Below are 14,288 nucleotides of genomic sequence, written 5' to 3'. Positions count from 1 at the left end.
TTTTTTTTTAAACAATGCCCTCTTCTTGTTCTCTTCCCTATGTGACAGCTCCTTAGTCTCCTTTCCTAGATCTTCATCCAGGTCCTAACCATTAAATGCAAATATCCCTGAGGTTCTGTCCTGGGCCCTCTTTCTCTATATATACTATCTTACTGATCTTATTAAAACTACAATGGATTCAATCATCATCTCTCTGCAGATGACTTCTAGATCTAAATGTCTAGCTGTAGTTTTTCCTGAGTTCTAAATCCATATCATCAAATGCCTACTGGACATTTCAAACTAGATGTCATGTAGCCATCTCCAACTCAACAGGTTCAAAAGAGAACTCATAAACTTTCCCTCCAACCCTGCTCCTTTTCCAAACTTCACTATTTCTGTCAAGTGCTCCACCATCCTTCCAATCACCCCAAGTAGTTCCCAATCTTGTCCCCCTCTCTCCATTCACAAAATCACCCTACTTCAGAACTTCATTACCTCTCTTTCACCTGGACTATTGGAATATCTTCCTAATTGGATTCCCTGTCTCAAGTATTTCCCTACTCCAATCTATCCTTCACACAGCTACAAAGTGATTTTTCTAAAGCAAAGGTCATATGTATCCCATCATTACCCTGCTAAATGAAGTTCCAGTGGCTTCTATTTCCTTATGATCAAATATATACCCCTTTGTTTGGCATTTAAAACCTGACACAACTACCGTTCCATTCTTATCACACATTACTCTCTTCCTCACACTATAGTTCAGACAAGCTGGCTTTCTCAATGGCCCTCACATGGACATTGCATTTTTTTCTATTGTGTTTTTAAAATCAGTTGGTGTCTCCTTTGCCTGGAATACACCCCTTCCTTACCGCTGCCTTTTTTCCCTTAAGGCTTAACTCAAGAGTCACTTTCTACATGAAGCCTTTTCTGATCCCTCCAGTTGCTAGTACCTTCTCTCAGAAATTAGCTGATTTCTCTTTTGTATATACTTATCTAAATGAGTACATGCCTCCTCTGGTAGACAGGTTTTCAAGAGTAGAGTTTATTGTCTTTGCATCCCCCAGAACTAGCACAGTGCTTGGCATATAGTAGATGTTTAATAAATGTTTACTGATTAACCTTCTTTCCTCCAATGAAGACAGTAAGACTCTGAGTTATTGTCCACCTAATTGGCACCGACATCCAAATCCTTGGAGAGTTGCTTGCTTTGCTTTTAATAAGATCCCTATCATCTTACCTATCCTGAAGTTCTGTCTTCTCCATGTTCCCTCTAGCCTTCAGGAGTATAAGTTCTTGGCTTCTTTTGTGTATTTCCTTCTCCAGCTCCTGGGTTTTGGCTACTAGTTGTAGATGCACCTGCTCATTGCCAGCCAGTCTCCCTGACCCCTGAGCCTCCCGGGACTGTAATTCTAAGCTCAGGTGCAGGCAGCTGGTCAGGAGGGAACCAGAAATCTTCACTTGTTCAGCTTTTAGCTCAGCCAAATCCCTGAGGGAACACAAAAGACTCTATAAGGGACTGATGAAGGGTGTGGTATAAGAAAGCCCACCCAACCCTAAGGATTCTGTCTCCAGAGGGCATCATCTGGAGGATCAATTTCCCCAACATATTTCCAACATTATTCCCCAGCATATCTCCTCTGCTCTGGTCAGACAGTTCTCCTCAATGCCTCACTGCTACACACTGCCCCATGCACAGTATCACATGTTATTCCTCCTTTTTACTTTCCCACTCACTTCTGTGCTTCAAACCCCATCCTAATGGAGATTAGGAGGGAGGAAGAGAATAAACTCCTGTTCATTCCCAGTTTAAGTTTCAGGTTCTCCCATGCCCCTCTCCTCACTGACCTGTCAGTGGCTGTCTTCATTTCCAGGAAATGGCGTCGGAAGGTCACCACCTCCCGCCACAGGCTGAGAAGGCGGCCATGTTCCCCTTTCAGGTAGCCCTTGAAGAACTGAATGTTTGGAAACTAAGGTCATCCTAACAGTCAGAGATCAACACTGCCAGTCCAGGAAGTATGGAACCTATTTCAACTCACTTTCCCCTACCTCATCATCCAGACTAAGGATGTCAGAAAACTTCTGGTTCCAACAAGACACCCCCCCCTGCCCCCCCTGCCCCCCCCCACCCCGCAGAGGTAGGCACAACCCATGGTGGTATGGAGTCACTTGGTGTTATGCCATTTATTGATGAGACTTCCTAGTCATGAATGAGTCATCCTGGTAGAGAACTGAGTTGATGCCCCAAGGAAGCACTGAGCACTGACAAGCCAGTTCTCGGATGAGCCCCAAAGTTAACTTTTTTTTTTTAAACCCTTACCTTCTGTCTTGGAATCAATACTGTGTATTGGCTCCAAGGCAGAAGAGTGGCAAGGGCTAGGCAATGGGGGTCAAGTGACTTGCCCAGGGTCACACAGCTGGGAAGTGGCTGAGGCCAGATTTGAACCCAGGACCTCCCGTCTCTAGGCCTGGTTCTCAATCCACTGAGCTACCCAGCTGCCCCCTCAAAGTTAACTTTTTTTAACCCTGTCTCTGGACCATGAATCCTCCTATAAGGATATGAAACTCCTTGTCCTTAAATTGCTGGGCTGCCCAAGCTCCCTGCATACCCTACCTCCCTCTCCATTTGCCAGTCACTCTGTCTCCTTGCCAGCTCATCCTGAGCTTGGCTCCAGTCCACTGTTAACTTCCCCACATCCTCCTGAAGGGCCTTGTTCACCACATCAGCTTCCTCCAGGTGCTCCTGAAGCTGCGTGTTCACTTTCACCAAACCCTCAGACCTGATTCAGGGTAAGGATAAAAATAGAAAATATAAGTGTGGTCCAATTCCCTAACCCCTTATAGTACAATGGCAGATACTAGCCCTGTCTTGTCAGGAATCAGATGTGATAGCTAAATCCAAAGTCCCCTGGCTTATTGAGAATAACCTTATCTACTTGGCCACCTAATGCCCACACTGAGGAACTTGGTGTCATCACCTCTGGTGCTCTTCCTCCAGCCGGATCAGCAGCTGCTCCAGTCTGGGCTCTTCAGCACTTGTCCACCTCTTTGGCATAGGTCCCTTAACCAGACCAAAAAAAAAAGGTATTTACCTCTAACCAGGTCATTACATAACATTACATTACACATTACATCTACCTTCCCCCTGATTTTCTTCTCTATATCTGCCAGTCTCTTTTTATAGATCATAATCTTAACCTCAGTATCTTTATTGCCCAGAAAGATTCACATCCCTCTTTACTCTTTAGTGAGGTTCACTCTAAAGATATTTTTCCATAAGACACAGGAACATCCTTCACAGATCCCATGAAAGCCAGCTCTCATACATGTGGCAGGTACCCTTAGGCACAAACATGTTATCGTGCCCTCATTGCTAGTACATGAAATTCATGAGAGGTGCTCATAAACACACACAGACACATATACACACAGAGCTCAGCCAGCACTGGCACCTGCAGGAGGACAAATTCATTCTTTCTCTATTATTTCATGGGTTTCAGCTAGGCAGGCCAAGAGGCAAGCAATCTCCATGGGCTACAGGTGCTAGCAGTCCTATGGCTAGAAGTAGCTGATGTGGGGGTGGGGGGAGTGTCCCATGAAGAGATCTATGTGATTGTGGTCTAAGAGGTAAAGGGAGAAGGGATTGATGCTGATCATTCCCTCATCAAAGGCCAGAATTCAGGCAGAAAATAAGTGCCAGCACAGAATTGGGGACCAGTGGGGTGCTTAGCAGCAAAGGAATGAGTGTACTCAGCCCAGGTATGGCCCTCCCATATTTCAGGTAACATCAGTTCACTGAATGTCCAGGGAAAAGATAGCATGGATACTCAAGAGATCATGTCCACTTACCCCCATGTCCTCCAGTCTCTTCTCTAGTTCCTGACACCAGTTTCTGTACTGTAGTACCTGGGGAAAGAGTCCCAGGCCACAGGTAATGGACACTGTTGGCACTAACTGTGACTCCCCAGCAAATCTTTAGAGGACTATGTGACCTATTGTTATTAGAGTGGGTTAAGACAATATTAAGTTAGAGCATCTGCCTAGATCCTTAAGAGAGACTTTTGACATTCAGGAACAGAGCAGAGTTCTTATTCTGCACATGAAAGAAACATAGGCTAACATTTCTAAATATTTTCCTCATCTCACCAAACAATCCCACTTAAAGCTGCTGGTCCCCCCATCACCCTCAATCCCTCAGATATCTCTCTTCCTCCTCACTTATCCCCCAAACCTCCACATAAGAATAGCTACTTTACCTTGGCTTGCAACTTTCTCACAAGTACTGCTTGTCTCTGTTGGGCCTCCTGGGAGATCTTCAGCTTGTGCCAGGAAGCAGCCTGGTTCTCGGCCATTTGCTGCTGCAGTGCCAGGATCTGCTTCTCCAGCACCATATTCAGAGGCTGGGGCTTCATGTTGTGCCCTTGGTCTCTTGCCTCCATTTGAGGACTGGATACCAGGCCAGAGAGTCTTGTCTTTCTGTAGCAGGAAGCACATGTCTATTCTGCTTACTCTTTGGCAGGTCTTATCACCATGAGTGCATTGCTCTGATTTCTTCTTGGGCTGTGGGACAGGAGCACCGGAAGAAGGCAGTCAAACCTACCCAGACTCTTGGCAGAGGCCAAAAGGGAGTGGAAAATAAGTGGGGCAGCTCAGTCTCCTAGGAAAATAGCTATGCCAAAGGAAAGCCATGTAGAGCCAAATGTAGGCTATGGGCCTCAGTCTCATCAGTGATTCAGTCATGGGCCCAATAGAGAAGGCAGTAAAGTTTAAAAGAGCCCTGAAATGGGAGCCAAGAGATCTGGGGTATAGTTCTGGCTTTGCCATAGCTTAATGTGTGAACAAGTCAATTCTCTTTTAGTTTCCTCCTTAAATTGAGAGGCTTCACTTACATTAATTTTAAGATCTCTTTTAGCGGCTTGGAAATTCATTAGTTTTGTGACCATATAATCTCTCCGAATTTCCATTTCCTCAACTATGTTATATTAATAATCTCTATCCTTCCCTACCTAACAGCTTAACAGTAGGATTATAGATATGTGAATTAGGATGAAGATGATTATAGGAACAGGAAAGACATTTTGAATTCTACAACTTCATAAGTACTCTAAGAGGAACAATGAGTGGAAATTATAGGGAAAAGTATGAGGATGGCAGCAGGATCAAGAAAGTATTTTAAGAATGGGAGGAAACTGAGCATATTTGTAAGCATCAGGAAAGCAGCTAGAGAGTAGGATAAAAAGATATTGAAGAGGGGGTAGTTGGGTGGCTCAGCGAATTGAGAGTCAGGCCCAGAGATGGGAGGTCCTAGGTTCAAATCTGACCTCTGCCACTTCCTAGCTGTGTGACCCTGGGCAATTCACTTGACCCTCACTGCCTAGCCCTTACTACTCTTCTGCCTTGGAACCAATACACAGTATTGATTCCAAGACAGAAGGTAAGGGTTTAAAATAAAATAAAATAAAAAGATATTGAAGAAAAAAGTGAAAAGGAATCATTGAAAGGATAAGCTCTTGGAGGAGACAAAAGGGAATAAGTAGCCTTGGTAAGAAGACTACCTCTTTCTCTGATAGTAGAGCAAAGGGGGAAAGAATAAAGGATGAAATGGAAGGGTTTTGAGAAACTTGATAAAAGAGGAAGCATAAGAGAGATCTAGAACATTATTAAAAGTAAAATGAATGAGTTTGGTTACATTAAATTAAAAAGCCTTTGTACAAACAAAACCAATGTAATGAAGATTAGAAGGGGGAAACTGGGGAAAAAATTTTATGGCAAATTTCTCTGATAAAGATCTAATTTCTCATGTTTATAGAGAACTAAGTCAAATTTATAAGGATATAAGCCATTCCCCAGTTGACAAATGGTCAAAGGATATGAACAAGCAATTTTCAGATAAAGAAATAAAAGCTATCAATAATCATAAGAAAAAATATTCTAAGTCACTCTAGATTAGATAAATGCAAATTAACTCTGAGGTACCACCTCATGCCTATCAGATTAGCCAATATGACAGTAAAAAAAAGTGATAAATGTTGAAAGGGATGTGGCAGAATTGGGACATTAATGCATTGTTGGTGGAGTTGTGAAATGATCCAACCATTCTGGAGGGCATTTTGGAACTATGTCCAAAGGGCTATAAAATTGTGCATACCTTTTGATCCAGTAATACCACTACTGGATCTATATACATACCAGAGAGATCATAAAAGAGGGGAAAGGACCTACTTGTACAAAAATATTTATAGTAGCTCTTTGTGGTGGCAAAGCATTGAAAATTATGGGGATAGCTGAACAAATTGTGACATATGTTGGTGATAGAATACTATTGTTCTATAAAAAATGATAAATAGAATGATTTCAGAAAAAGCTGGGAAGATCTACATTAACTGATGCAGAGTAAAATAAGCAGAATCAGGAGACCATTGTACCCAGAAACAGCAAAATTGTGGGATAACTGACTGTGAAAGACTTAGCTACTCTTAGCAATACAATGATCTAGAACAATTCATGACAAAGAATGCTATCCACCTCCAGAGAAAGAACTGTTGGACTGAAAGCCTAGTGCTGCATGTGAGTCTTCTCCCTTATCCTAGATAGGGGGAGAGGAAGTGCTCCCACTGGGCTGCTGGGCAGAGGGGCAGGCTGTGTGAGAAATGTCCTCAGGTGAAGAGTGGGGAGGGAGAAGGGAGCAGCCCCCTCCAGCATGCTCAGACACTCATACCATAGGTTTCCCAACATGGCTCTAGGATATGGGCAATCTTTTGTCTTTCTTTGTATCCCCATTGCTTAGCATTGTGCTTGGTACATAGTAGGTGATTAGTAAATGCTTATCTATTGACTGAATGGAGATATAAATGAGGCAGTCCTATGCTTTAAAGTAAGAATTGAAGCTTTAAGAATTAGTGATATTGCAGAGAGGGACAGACAGACAGAAAGAGAGCAAGAAAAGAGTTATGGATAAACTGCTGGGAACATCATTAAATTATCGAGAAATTAGGAATTCGGGATAGAAAAAAGCAGATAGACAAAAGGATAACTTGTCTCTGAAACTAAGGGAGGAACCTTCAGGAGGAAACAGTGTCAAAAACTATAGAGGTTAGAAGGCTATTGAATTTGATAAATAAATCACTGGTGACGAGTTTTAGTAGAATGGTAGGGGACAGAAATCATATTTCAAGTTGCTGAGCAGATATGAAGTATTGACAACTATTTTAAGTCTAGCAGTGAAGGTGAAAAGAGATGGGATGGGAACTAGATAAACTAGCTCATGGATCAAAGAAAGGTTTGTTTTTTTGTTTTTGTTTTGGGGTAATAGCATATTTCTAGGCAAATGGGAAGGGAGAAAATTAAAATATATGAGAAGGGATGACTACTGGAACAAGGTACTAGAAGTGGGAAGGATTGGGGTCAAAGAAGGCTGTACACAAAGTGATTCATCTTAATGGAGAAAAAAAAAAAGATATCTCTTCCATGACCATTGGGAAGGGAAAGGATAAATTGATGTTTATTATTTGCTTCCTCTTTTTTTATTCAAAGATATTTTATTTTCCCAATTATATGTTATAAATTACTGCCCTAGAGGAACTCATAATTTACTGAGGGCAACAATATGCAAATAACTATGAGTAAACATCTATATAAAAGATAAACAGGAAATAATCAATAGAAGGAAGACACTAAAATTAAATTAAGAGGCCTCAGGAGAAGTTTAGGATTCCTGTAGCATAGGACATTTTAGAGAGTACCTGAAGGAAGTCAGGGAAGCTAGGGGGCAAATAAGAGGAAGGCATGGGGGTCAGCTAGAAAAAAATGCCCTGAGATGCATTGTCTGATGAACAGCAAAGTGGCCAGTGTCACCAAATTGAAAAGTAAGTGTGTCTATAAAAGGGTGGTGGGGGGTGGTATGTGTAGGGGGGTAGGTTATGAAGGACTGAATGCCAAACAGAGGATTTTTAATTTGATCCTAGAGACACATGGTCATTGGAGTTTACTGAGTAGCAGGGAGACATGATCAGCCCTGTGCTTTAACAAAGCTACCTTGGCAGCTGAATGGAGGATGGACTAGAGAAGGGAGAGACTTGTGTCTAGCAGACCAACTAGGAGGCTACTGCAAGAGTACAGGGATGAAGAGACAAGAACATTCACCAGGATGGTAGCAGTGGCAGAGGAGGGAAGGGGGCATGTATAAAAGAAATTACAAAAGTTAAATCAAAAGGCCTTGATGACTGACTGGTTATGATAGAATGAGTAATAGAGAGAAGTCAAGAATGATACTTGGGCTGTGAACTTGGGGAACTGGGAGGATGATGGTGTCCCTGACAGTAATAGGTAAGTCTGGAAAGGGGGCAAGGTTTTGAGGGGAAAATGAGTTAAGTTTTGGATATGTGGAGCTTAAAATGTCAACTGGACACTGTTTGAGATGGTTAATAGGTAGTTGGAGATGCAAGACACAGTCAGCAGAGAGGTCAAGAGTAGATAAGTAGATTTAAGAATCATCACCAGAGAGATAACAGAATTCATGGAAACTGATGAAATCACCAAATGACATAGTAGAGAGAGGCAGAAAAGGCCAGAACCCTGGGGGCGGGGGGGGGGGGGGGGGGACAACCAGTCTAAATGAACATTTAGCAGAGGAAAGCAAGAAGAGTTCAGATAAGTAGGAAGAGAACTAGGATAGAGCAGTGCCCTGAAAAACTATAAGGAAGAAAATATCAAGAAGAGGGTCATTTATAGCCAAAGCTTACAAAGGTCAAGAAGAATGAAAACTGAAAAAAGGAGATCACTGCCATTGAGGAGAGAGCAGTTTTGGTTGGATAAAGTTGGAAGTTTGATTGTAGAGAGTTGAGTGAAAGGTGAGTGAATGGAAGCATCTATTGCATATGGTCCTCTCAAGGAATTTAGCTGCAAAAGGCAGAAGAGATATGGAATAATAGTAAAGATGGACAGATCAAGGCAAGGTTTTATGAGAATGGGGGAGACACAGGCATGTTTGTAAGCAAAAGGAAGTGTTAATAGGAAATGACTGATGATAAATGTGAGAATGGAGAATATAAAGGGGCAAGGATAGAAATGAAGGAGACAGGATAGAATGGGATCACTAGTGCAGAGAAAGGGGAAAAATTATCAAATCTGCCCAGGTTTGGCAGATTCCAAAAAAGAAAGGAAAATAAGTACCACCCCCAAGTGGGGCAACTTACTGTCCCTAGGAGGTCTAACTTCTCTTCTGAGCTCCAAAAATATCACCAAGTGAATGTTCTACCAGTACCTCCAATTTGACATGTACACAGCTGAGCTCTTTCTCCATCTTTTCACCTATTCTACTCTTCCTTAGGATACCACTAGTTCTGTCTCTGGCACCCTTCCCCCCATTTACCCTTTTGATAAAATCCAGATTATTTTTAACTCTTCTCCCTCACTCATTCATATCTCATATTCAGTTACAAAGTCATGTTGATTCCTCCTGTCATCTCTCACATCAGTCCTTTCCTTCTCTATTCCATTGCCACCATAGCATACCAGCTCTCATTACCACTGAGTCTGTGGCAAGAATCTCCTAAGAGATCTTTTTGCCTTACTCATTCATCTACCATACATTTATTAACCATTTAATGTTTGCAGAGAACTGTGTTCTGCAAAAGTTTGGACATGACTCATGCCCTCAATTAATCAGATAGGGAAAGTTACAAAGAAATCTAAAATAAGGGATTTGAACCAAATTATCTCTAACACCAATTCTAAATACTATGATTCTTTACTACATATATTATGCAAGTGTACAAGAAAGTTGAAAAATAAAGTACTGTTTAAGGTTCCAGGGGTAAGTTCATTACAGATGAGGGTGATCTGGGAAAATTTCATGAATGAACTTGCATTTGCATTAGCCTTGAAGGAATGGGTTGCAAGGCATCAGAAATCAGGAATAACCTGAGCAAAATAAGCAGAAATATAGGCTGTGTTGGGGAGGGTAATCTAGTTTGATTGGAACATGAAATGTATTGAGGGGAATAATATAAGTCTGGAAAAGTAGGGTAGTACCAAATTGTAGAGACCCTTAAATGTCAGGTCTGAACTTTAACCAGACTAAATCTATTAAGACTATTACAATGCTCTAGGCAGCTGAAGAGTCTACGGTGTTTTTCTCAAAGCAGTCCTAGGATTTAAGTAGTAAATATTATCATCCCCATTTTACAAAGGAGGAAACTGAAGCTTACGTTTGCCATTGTTCACAGAGTTGGTGACAGCTAGAGCCAAGACTACAAACAGGGCTCCTGACTCCAAAGTCTAGTGCACTTTTCCCTTAATACTCCCAGCCCCACATCTCAAATAAGGATCTACAGCATGACTTTTTCTATAATCAGCTCTGACAAATATGGTGGACAATAACTTTCCAGCTAGTTTTACCAGAATCAAAACAGAAATCTGCTAAAATGAGATTATTCAGTTCAACATTCTTATATGAATTAAGGAAAACAAGGCCTGGGCAAGAGAAAGGAGTGGTATAAAGACTAGGGCTCTAAATTTGGAGTCAGGAATAATGATATTTATTTAGTGTTTATTTAGCCTTTGAAAGTTCAAGTACTTTACTGATATTTTATCCTCACAACTCCACTAGTAGGTAAGCCCTCTTATCATCCCCATTTAAATGATGAGGAAACTGAGGCTAGAGGCTAGGTTACTTTTAACTTGCCTAGAGTCACATGGCTAACAAATGTCTGAGGCAGGATACGAACTGTTTTTCCTGATTCCAAGTTCAGTCACACTGTCCTGCACCACTTAGGTTCCAAGTCCAGGAGTGGGTCGGTCTGTAACATCTTTGGGCCTCCATTCCCTCCCTCTGTGAATCGAGGGTAAGGAGGTCAGATGCTCATTACAATCCTTTGCAAGTCGCAATCCATGACCCATGACCCTTGACCTCAGGGGCCGCACAACGGAGCAAGCATAGTCTACACCAGTCCTCGCAACCCCTGCGATTCTCCAGGGGCTTTAAAGGTATCCTGGCCTGAGGACGTCGCCTCCCTACCCAACTACCTCACACGCAGTCCAGACCGTTAATCACGGCCCCGCCCCACCCTGCCCAGTCCTACCTCAACCCGCGCCCGTGCCCGCTCCCGGCAGCCTCAGCGGCGAAATCCACGCGGCAGCTGTGCCCTCCTGCAGGGAGATTCTGCTCACCTTAGGGCCACGGGGCTAGGGTCCCATCCGGGGCGGGCCGAAGATAGGACTGGGCCAGGCCCCGCCCCTCTCAATGTCTCCCCTCCTCTCTACCCCATTCCCGCCCTTTTGCCTCCTTGCGCCTCAGCTGGCGGAACTGGGATCCTTAACCCCTGACCTCCTCCCCCTTGCCCGGGCTGACCCAGCCAACTGCGCAGGCTTAAACCTGAATGGCGGCTGTGTGAATGGCAAGGAATGGATTCCTAGTTTGTAGAGAGAGCTGGAAGGCATTTTGGGGACAGATCTTTTGGCTATCCCTCTCATTTTACAGATAAAGATGTTGAAACTTAAGGAGACGATTAATTGGGAAGGTTATCAGAGGAGAAGAGTATGGGAAAACTGCATGCTTGACGAACGTTCTCCAGAGCCCGTACCCCAGCATGAGCTACTGCGCTTGCGTCCCTTGGCCGACTCCTCCCCCAACTCTCGCAGTCTCTCTGTCGGGGAGCTTTGTGTCCTGGACATTTTTGGAGACTCTCCTTGTACCCTCTCCCCCAGCTCGGCCTGCTACCGAGGCCGTTGAGTCCTCGAATCTTCTACTCCACTGGCGATCCCCAAGCACAGGAGATGCTCGCCCAACCCACCCTTCCTTTGGGACCCCTAAGATGACTTGACCCAGCTGGGTTCCTCATTCTTAGGGTGGGTCTCTGCGCTCTGGGGTCGCCTCCCCCTCCCAACCCATCTTTCTGTAGTGGAAATAGTCCAAGAATCGGGGGTAGGCAAACCCGGATTCCATTCCTGTTACTGTTACGTAGTTGGGCAAGCCACTTCCTCTCCTTGAAAGCATGAGCCTCAACATCTTTCTGTGTTCTATTGTATATTTTAAAATATTTTGCTAAATGTTTTTGTTATATTTTAATAATAATTGATTTAAAAATTTGAGCTACCTCTCTCCAAACCTTCCACTAAGAAGGCACACAATACTATATCAGTTATACATATGGAGTCATGCAGAACATTTCTAGATTAGCCAATGTTGCCAAAAATGGGGGAAAGGCAAGAAAAATAAAGTAGAAAAAAATTTCCTTCTGTTTGCATTCAGAATCCATCAGTTCTCTCTCTGAGGTGGTGGCATTTTTTATCATGAATTCTTTGGAATTATTACTTACTATATTAGACTATAAAATCAGAACCAGAATCCTTTCCCCATTGAATTGTTCAAATTCAGTACCAGCCTTTTTTCACAGGTCCTGCTAAAGTCCTCAAATAGCCAGAGGTGATCTATCCTTTCAGCTCAAGCTCTTGCTGTTTCTAGGTTTCCAGTAACCAAGTGTAACCCAGAATCATCTAGAAGATCTTGTCTGTCTGTCCTGTCTGTCCACTTACTGACCATGCCCTGGAGATTTTAATTCTTTCATCTCCAAAATATATGCCATTTCTCCTAGCCCAATATTTCAGAAAGGCCCAAAGACCATGCTTCACCCCATTCTCTTTTATCTAGCCATCTTCTTGACTGTATCCCCAGCCAATTTGCCTAGGCATGTGGCCTTTCCATAATCCCAAGCCCTCTTCCAGTTCTGGAGCCCTGATTAAATCAAGTCTGCCATTATTACTGATTTGTCTTTGTCTTTCCTCATCATCTTAGTTTCCCCCCCCACCCCACAGTACCATTCTATTATGTGTATTGTCTTCTATCAGAAAGTAAGCTCCTTGAAGGAATGAAGATCCACCTTCAGAAGAAAAACTGTGGGAGTAGAAATACAGAAGAAAAACAACTGCTTAAAAACATGGGTCGAGGGGATATGATTGGAGATGTAGACTAAACAATCATCCTAGTGTAAACATCTACAACATGGAAATAGGTTCTGATCAAGGACACATGTAATACCCAATGAAATTGCAGGAAGGCTGCGGGGAAGGGTGGGGACAGGGGAGGGAGGGAAATAATGTGATTCGGGTAACCAAGGAATAATGTTCTAAATAATTTAAAAAAAATAAAAGAAAGTAAGCTCCTTGAGAGGAGGGACTGTTGACTTTTTCTTTGGGTCCTCAGTGCTTAGGCCAGTGCTTGGCTTACAACAAATACTTAATTTGTTTTTTTCATTCATTCAAATTCTAGCCTAGCAACTGTCCAAATTGCTCACCAGAAGTTTTGCTTTCAGCTCTACCCATAGTAGCTCACAAAGGCTATGCCTTGTATCTATCTAGGAATACATACGATCTCTGAAGTACACTGTGTTAAGAAAGGAGAATACAAAGATGAAAATGGAGACAATCAGCTTTACTGAGGAAGAAGGAAAAAAAAAGACGTTTTGGCTGAATGCCTAGGAGGTTGACAGCGCTACCAGGAAAGTTGCAAATAGGGACAAGTTTAAGGAAAAAAGTAGCTTCAATTTTTACCACGTTGAATTTGAGATGCCATAGGACATTCAGGTGGAGACATGAAACTCAGGTTCAGAAAATAGATAAGAACAAGGTACAGAGATCTGAGGTGTCCATGTAGAGATGATAAATGAACCCAAGGGAATATTCAAGAATTCACTGAGAGGAGCAGCTAGGAGGCTCAGTGGAGATCTGGTCCTGGAGATGGTAGGTTCTGATTTTAAATCTAGTTGTGTGACACTGGGAAAATCACTTAACCCCAATTATCTAACCTGTACCACTTTTCTACCTTGGAACCAATATTTAGTATTGATTTTAAGATGGAAGATAAGGTTTTTTATTTTTGTTAAAAATCATTGAGAGAGGAATAGGACCTGGGATAGAGGCTTGGAGGATTTAAAATAGTTTAAAGAATATTTTTCACTGCTCCCAAAATTTACCTTCCATTTTATTCAGATTGGTTCTACTTTTTTCCAACACCAGACCTTTGTACATATTGTCATCTGACATCTAAAATATCCCAAAATCCTAGAAAGGACCTCAGAAATCATCTAGTCCAAACATAAACAGGAATACCTTTTATAATAATGGTATCAAGCTGCAATAAACATGGGACCACTAATCTATACACAAGGGTCCCTGTGGGCTGCATATTGACTTAGTTTTAAAACATGATACTATTTTTATTTGTTTTGTTAAATATTTTCCAATGACATTTTTAATCTGGATTGAACTGCACTTATATGTGGCCTGATAGCAGTTTATTTGATACCTCT

General features: G+C 42.4%; 1 protein-coding gene across 10 annotated transcripts in view; it reads right to left on the bottom strand.

Moving 5' to 3' along the window:
- The window catches only part of CEP250 (centrosomal protein 250), a 47,150-nt gene extending 35,590 nt beyond the window's left edge, over positions 1–11,560 (bottom strand). For 3 of the 10 annotated variants that reach the window (XM_007474243.3, XM_007474242.3, XM_056811778.1), the window contains exons 1-7: positions 11,064–11,541; positions 4,239–4,542; positions 3,832–3,888; positions 2,961–3,043; positions 2,597–2,762; positions 1,831–1,937; positions 1,223–1,471 (exon numbers count right to left, since the gene is read on the bottom strand). In XM_007474243.3, coding sequence (XP_007474305.1) covers positions 1,223–1,471; positions 1,831–1,937; positions 2,597–2,762; positions 2,961–3,043; positions 3,832–3,888; positions 4,239–4,421 — 845 coding nt within the window. In that variant the 5' untranslated portion in view covers positions 4,422–4,542; positions 11,064–11,541. Of the gene's footprint in view, positions 1–1,222; positions 1,472–1,830; positions 1,938–2,596; positions 2,763–2,960; positions 3,044–3,831; positions 3,889–4,238; positions 4,543–10,666; positions 11,029–11,063 lie in introns of those variants that run through there. The other 7 variants (XM_007474241.3, XM_056811780.1, XM_056811782.1 and 4 more) reach the window with 5 other exon arrangements.
- Between the last annotated feature and the right edge of the window lie 2,728 nt (positions 11,561–14,288).

The sequence above is a fragment of the Monodelphis domestica genome, chromosome 1 (genome assembly GCF_027887165.1).
Source record: "Monodelphis domestica isolate mMonDom1 chromosome 1, mMonDom1.pri, whole genome shotgun sequence".
Lineage (NCBI taxonomy): Eukaryota > Metazoa > Chordata > Mammalia > Didelphimorphia > Didelphidae > Monodelphis > Monodelphis domestica.
This window is presented reverse-complemented; position numbering and strand designations above follow the sequence as displayed.